The 7617-nt window shown below is 34.3% G+C and overlaps 1 protein-coding gene across 1 annotated transcript in view; it reads left to right on the top strand.

Annotated features, from left to right (window-relative positions):
• Positions 1–241: 241 nt before the first annotated feature.
• CCDC70 (coiled-coil domain containing 70) overlaps positions 242–7617 on the top strand; it is a gene marked incomplete at both ends in the record, with an annotated part of 30348 nt that continues 22972 nt past the window's right edge. The window contains 1 exon segment of the mRNA XM_083855234.1: positions 242–265. Coding sequence (XP_083711360.1) covers positions 242–265 — 24 coding nt within the window.

The following is a 7617-nucleotide window of genomic DNA, read 5'->3' as shown; positions in this document are numbered from 1 at the left end:
AAGAATAATAAAAATACCTTTTTTTATTCCCATCATACACGGGAGCATTTTAGTTTTTAACAAAAAATAATTTTCCAATTCAGTAGTTCAAACCCAGACCAAACTGAATTCCTGCGGGAATTCCGGAGAGTCAGGGGTCGGCAACTCCAACTGTTGAGGCTCCGGCCAGCCCTGCCGCCTCCCGCAACCTGTAGGATTCTTGCTACCAGAGGAGCAACTGATACCTAACCCAAACGGCGCGATGAGTGAAGGATGGGACTCTCGGGTAGGTCAACCAAGGTGGTGCGGATTCACCTAGGTGGCGTCCCAGAGAGACACCAATCCTGGGTTGCACCGGCTTTTTATTGACAAGGGGGTGGGTGTAACATGGGAGTGGTCTCTCTGTAATCAACCTATGAGCGAACAGTGAACAATGGGATGATTTCAACTTGGACCAATAACGGTGAACTGGGAGGAGGAATGCACAATCATGTGGGAGGGGAAATTATATAACTTGGATGATGGACATATAACGAAAATGTTGTAAACAACTATTATGGGATGTACATAACCATAGAAACAGGGAAAGGCGGGAAACTGTGAGGGAGAGGAAGCCATCTTGAACAATAATACAAATTATAAAAATATAACCTATAACTCAAGGAACATTAAGAAAAGTCCAATAAAACACCTCCACAAATTCCCTCTCACAGTGTATATGATAGGAAAAAAAATAATATAAAAATGATAGGATTACAAATGCTCTGAGAACATTCACAGGAGGAATTCACATTTAAAAATATCTCCTTCAAAGTTAATGTGAATAGGTAATAATAGAATTAATTATAAATTTTTAAAATAGAAGAAATTACAGTTATGTGAACTAAGTCTTCATTTCTACGTCAGACTACTGCAGATTCGATTTACTTCTTTTTGCTCTCTTATTTTCCTTGCTAGATCAGTAGCTTTTGTTCAGTGATTTCTGTATTCCAATATTTATTTCCCTTTTTTTTCCTTTTTTAAGGAGATAAAAATTATGTAAATTATGGACCAAAGATTAAGAGTTAAGAAACTTCCAAATTTCTGCTCTGAAAAAATAAAAAAGGACAATGAAGTCCAAGAAAACGAAAAAGAACAGATTGCAATCTTAGGAATTGCTTTCCATTGCAAAGTGAAAATCTTCAAAATATCATCGTCAATTTTTGCTTGTTTGTTTTGGGTTTTTTTTTTTAAATGAAGTTGTGTGTTTGGAGAAAGTGTTTTGTAAGTACTTGAAAATGTAATCCAAATTATTAAAAATACAAACATCATGAAATTGGTAAAGATTTTTTCCTGCATAGATCTGGAAGTTATGTTTTGAGAAAACCCAAAATATCTTCAGAGGGCTGCAAAAAATCAGGCAGATTGCCTCCACTGATTCATGAATTTTTAGAGTCTCTTCACATCAGGGAAAAGTGTGCTTATATGCCTGTGAATGGAATAATCATAGGCAAAATTAGAATAAAATAAAATAATAATTTAAAAAAAAACAAAAACAAAAACAAAAAACAAAAAACAAAAAACAAACAAAAAAAAAAAAAAAAAAAAAACAAACAAACAAACAAAAAAAAAACACCTAAAGGCGAAAAGAATAAATCGATTAGGAACCCAACAATGGAGTGGGCAACTTTAAGCATCAAATCCTATTCATAAACCATTAACCATCTGTTATTCAAACAACAGCATAACAAAACATGAAACAAGTAGGAAAAGGACCTTTTTTTTCAAATTATCATGTCATCTGGGAAATTTTAAATTATAAGAATTCCTTACCCATATTTGGAGAGTACAAACTTCTCATGTATTTGGCAGTAATTATCTGCAATTGGGAATGTCACCTGTGAGCTGGATGAAGGGGAAGAGTTACTCTCAGCAAGTGATTAAACATTGCTTGCCACTTTAAAAACAGCACAAATATAAATTTGATTGAGAGCAAAAGGAAGCAATGTTTTTAAACTGCAAGAGGAAAGATTTATATTTACTATAAGGAAGAAATTTGATAAGGATGGGAGACACTGGAAGAGGTTGCTCAGAGAAGCTGTTTAAGCTGCATCACTGGAAATGTTGAAGATTGGGCATGGATTTGGGCAACCTGTTTTACTGAAAGATTTCTCTGCCCATAACAAAACTTTTGGATTAGATGATATTTAGAGATACTTTCCATTCCAAACCATTGTATGATTCTATGAAATTTATTTTCGAGGGGAGAAAATTGGTGAATATCAAATATTGGTGGATTGGAAAAAAAATACCAGGGAAAATATCTTTCACTCTGAATGTTGGTATTTTGATTATCATATAATTTATCATGATTTTCCCATGCATCGTGTTCTCTGAGTCAGCTCCAAGCAAAACAGTAGCTGAAGGAAATATATTAGAAATATCAGATAGTCACTGTGAGATAAATGACAGTATTTTAATTAAAGACAAAAGTCAATATTCTATTATATACCACCATTTCCCAAATTTACCTATATTTCTTCCCCAACCTTGCCCTAGATCTAAACGAAGTTAATAGAGACTATGTACTATAACTCACAGTATTAGATTAAGGTTTGGACCCAGTTCTTAACATAAAAGAAAGACTTGTTAAATATATAAATCTACATGTTATTCACATTCAAATGTCATATTCTGTTTGCAATTCTTAAGTGTTGTGACTTCCGTGATATATAAATATTTACAAGAAAAAGCATAGATATTAATAATAAAGATAGGAAAGACATGATAATTTTGAGAGTTTGCTTCTCAGATTCCAAATCTTACATAGTAGTATCAACAGATTTATTGAGCTTTAGGTCTAACTTTTGATATGCTTACTAGTGTGAATTTTTTTTACTTAAAACAAAGAAAAAGAATCTAAACTTGCAATTGAACAGATGTTCAATGCAGTAGTAAGCTATTTCACTACAGATACGAGATGGTTGCTATTGTAACTACAGTAATACTGGGATAGTTGCTCCTGGCCTTGCTAAAGCAAAATCTCTGTTAGAAAACTTCTAGACTCTGAACTATATACCTGTGATGTGTGTAGAACTTCCTATGAGCCAGATAGATCAAAAAACTAGTACAGATGGATAATGGAAATGCACAAAAATTTTCAATTAGCATGAAAGGCACCAGCTGAATTTTATTAGGAAGAAACAAAGAAGTGAAGGAATAAATTATCAATATTTGTAAGCAGAATTTCAGTCATTTTCACTGAAGGTTTTAGTACTTTATGGGTAGGGGGAGAAAGGCCCACTGGATAATTTCTGTAGACTGTTAATTCACATGAGTTTTGTCACATTAAAAATACTGGGATAAGTGTTTGAATTTTCAGATAGCATTTACTATTGTAAATGGTTGCTATGTAACTACAGTAATACTGGGATAGTTGCTCCTGGCCTTGCTAAAGCAAAATCTCTGTTAGAAAACTTCTAGACTCTGAACTATATACCTGTGATGTGTGTAGAACTTCCTATGAGCCAGATAGATCAAAAAACTAGTACAGATGGATAATGGAAATGCACAAAAATTTTCAATTAGCATGAAAGGCACCAGCTGAATTTTATTAGGAAGAAACAAAGAAGTGAAGGAATAAATTATCAATATTTGTAAGCAGAATTTCAGTCATTTTCACTGAAGGTTTTAGTACTTTATGGGTAGGGGGAGAAAGGCCCACTGGATAATTTCTGTAGACTGTTAATTCACATGAGTTTTGTCACATTAAAAATACTGGGATAAGTGTTTGAATTTTCAGATAGCATTTACCTCAGGATTTGGAAACACCCAGATTATGCAGAAAAGGCACATCCTGAGACTTCCAATTAATAAAAAGACAGCCAGTTAGGAGGCCGATCACACATTGTGCCTCTTAATAATAGGCTCCTCAGATGGAGAAGGAAAGATCTAGGGAAAAAGTAACCTGAAAATGGAGGGACATCCATGAAGAGGAGTGTCATGGAGTATTCAGGGACATCATGATGCCTGAGACTGGAAACTTCAGCACCTAAACAGCACACTCCGATGAGACTTTCCATCTGTCTTTCCTAGACTAGCAATGATGTCCCTTGTAGAAGTGTGGAAGACCGTGTAAGTGTGCCTTTGAGGGGAGAAGGGAGTCCATTGGCAGCACCTCCACAAAACATAGAAAGCTGACCCCTTATCTGAGTGCAGATCTAGAAAGCCTTCTGGAATTCACCAAATTTCTGTTCCAGAAAAACAAATCTCAATATAACAATCTAATGACTTTCTAATCAAGGATCTCCAAGAGGACTATGACAAATCCCATTAAGTTTTCAACCAGAATCTCTACGTTGTCTTATTTGCTCATATCTTGTTCAGTAATATAAACTGTAGTCTTACACCTGCTGATCACAAACTTGCTCGTCCCACTTTGACAAGGTAGAGTCAAACAAAGTGCATTATTTGGAATGCAGTTGTTTTATTTTACAATTGCATGTTTCTATTTGACATCATATCATGTCAGGGCCAAATTAGTGCCTTGCCTGTGAAGTTTGCAATATACCTTTTCTTCTTGTAAGAAAGTAAATTTGGAGTAAAGCAATTGCCTTCATTGGAGACAACCAGTTTTAAAGGAGAGTTTCAGCGGCAGCTTTGGAGTATTTTGGTTGGAGGGAAAATTACTGGCTATTGAAAGAATATGATTTATTTTTCTTTCCTGTTATAGTATCTAATCAGAATTTATTGTTATTTATGTCAGACTAGGATTTTTCCTTCAAAATATATGATTTTATTTCCTCTTTCTCACTCATAATTTCAGATCTTTAACAGTGACAAAATATCCTATTCAAGCAGTAGAAGGTTGGGGTGGGAATTTCTCTTTAATTTTAGAGGGAAAAAAAATTATTTGCAGTTAATGTAGTACAAACCACTCTGTTTCTTGATGAGTTCGCTGCTTTTCTATAAATGTATTTCCCTATAAATGTTACTGCATATAATCAACTTAATACAAGACTTATCTATTAAGCTGAAATTCTACTACGCAGGCAGATACCTGATTCATAATGCAGAAGATATAACTGTCCTCCCTTACTAGATTTTACATTTCCACTTACTAATGAAATATCACAGATGCAATATCTCATACTGAATAGGCACAAACTTATTTAAATCCGAGATTTTAATTTGTCAGCAATATTCCACATTGAATTTAGACTAATTTCCAAGTGCACTATGAATCTTAAATTAGATCAAACCAACCTACACTTTTTTTTTTTTTTTTTTTTTTTTTTTTTTTTTTTTTTTTTTTTTTTTTCCCCTCCTTGGAAACCTGCTGGTAGGAAATTATGTTCACATACACCATGAAATTCATTAATATGGGAGAGTGTGTTAGGATTTATCTTCTCATATTTTTTACATTCCCATTGGTATATAATGCTATAATTTATGTATCTTTGTTCATTCAAGGTAATAAAAAATATTGTAAGCATTCTGTACATTTTATAACAGAAAGTTGAACATACAGACAAGTTACACAGAAAGCTTGAATTTCAAGTAAATACTGACAGCTAGAGAATGTCTTATATTTAATTTTTTCATTTATCTAATTGAAATGACATTTCAAACTTTTTACATATAGCTGATATTGCTGTAATAAAAAAAAAAGTTTTCTTGAAAATATGATTTTGCAGTCATGGAAGGCATTTCCTTGATTTTAGTCCTGTCACATCATTTAAAAATAAAGATAACCTATTTCCATTTTCCCCTAAGATTGCATGAGGTTTAAATGAAGCTGTCATGACAGAAATGTAAAATGTGAAGAATAGTCTAAAAGATTACACAAAACTTTCATTTATGCTGTGGCTCTGCCATCAAAGGCTATTTTTTCCAATTTGCATACTAGCAGATGATGCAGTGTATGTCACCATGAGTAGGAAAAAAACAAAAGAGATTTGAGAGTGTATGGGACAGGGAGAAGAATAATACAGTAGGACTGCTGTAAAATAAGCCCCAAAACAAGAAACCAACAAATAAATCCTTTAAATACAATAACCTCCCCCAAAAATTGCCCTGCTAGCAGTCCCCCAAATTTAAACAAGTAAAATCACAGTAGGAGTATTTCTGTGATCACTATGTAACTGTCATCAGCACTTTAAATTTGTTTCTCTCAAAACACACGATTACCTTTCTGACCTGTCTTTGAATCTGGGGAGTTGTGATGAAGGATGAATAATACAGCTGTGCCCATCTGGGTAATTTAGTTTTCAAGATGGACTGTCTCACCAAGTAGCACAATTCCTGGTTGCACCAAAATGAAACCGCCTCTCTTTTGTTCCATGAACCAGATGCTGCTGATCCACAGGTCATGGTGTTTCTCTAAATTTGTGGGAGACCTTCAAGCAGCCTATAAAAATATCCTTCATTGTGTGCCTGTTGAAGACACATATCAGATAATTTTCCTGCCTAAGCTATCCTCATCCTTACGGATCCAGCAACAACAGGTAGAGTTTTCCAGGACAATATACAGGAACATGTGGTATCAGAGGTTCTAAGAGAGAACAGCTATTTCCTGCAGTCTTCAGGGACATTGCCTATGGTGCCATCTAGGAGTGGCTGAAGCATTTTGGCCATTGGCATGAGAGTGGTAGACCTGCTACCTCAGCCAATGGAGATTGTTGTCTTCCTGGAGCAGTAGCTGTCATGTCTAATGAACCCCACCTTTGGTATCTGAAGGGTGTCATAAATAATATGTACAAATCTATATAAAACCAAATTTTACTTGTTTTTCTAATATACACTCAAAATTAATACTAGTAGTTGACAGCATAACTGTTGCTACTATAAAAGTGAAATTATGAAGTGTTATGAAATTATGAAACCTTTAGGCCAGGTTCAGGAGAGACTGTGTGTTAAGGCAGTACTTTAAACTGTGCCTATCTTGCCTGTGAATTGAACAGTTTTAAGTTACAGGAATACTTAACCTGAAATCTTACATAATTAATTTCAGGTACTTCATCATAACTGATTTTTCCAGGGAGACAGGTTTTGCATATTCATTGCAAATTATACTGCTACTATTCTATGACCTCTGTGAAAATTGTCAGTATTAATTCCATGGATTTTATTTTTGCCTTCCTTGACAAATGTGTTATGATGCTGACACTATTCAATTTGCAAGCCAGTATTAGCCACCTTCTTCCAGACTATGTTGCAATGACTCCTGCCAAGCAAGCACTTGAAATATTGTCTCTTTTTCTGGCTAAAACAGCATAAGCAAAGCTTTTGTAGGAGCAAACATTGAGCTTGAAAGAATAAGAATGACCTCTCTACAGGGTGCATATCTAAACCTACTTCTACTACAATGTTGATTTGGTGTTTTGTTGAGGCCATAAACTCCATGAAATAGAAGAATGCAAAATTCATCTCTGCTGAAATGGAATTTGGCCATCATATTTCAAGGGATGAAAAGAGAAATATGGAGCATATAAGTCAGTGACAACTACTTTTGAGATATTAAAAGAAAGGGAATACTGCACTGTTTTCTTTTCTTTTATGTATTTTCATTTGGGTTGGCTATATAAGGATTTTTTTTTTTTTACTAAACTGAAAACTCAAAGCTACAAAGGACTCTGATATTTATAATGCAATATCAGT

This window comes from Zosterops lateralis, assembly GCF_965231275.1.
Source record: "Zosterops lateralis genome assembly, chromosome: 2".
Lineage (NCBI taxonomy): Eukaryota > Metazoa > Chordata > Aves > Passeriformes > Zosteropidae > Zosterops > Zosterops lateralis.
The sequence above is the reverse complement of the archived record's forward strand: the minus strand, read 5'-3'. Positions and strand labels throughout refer to the sequence as shown.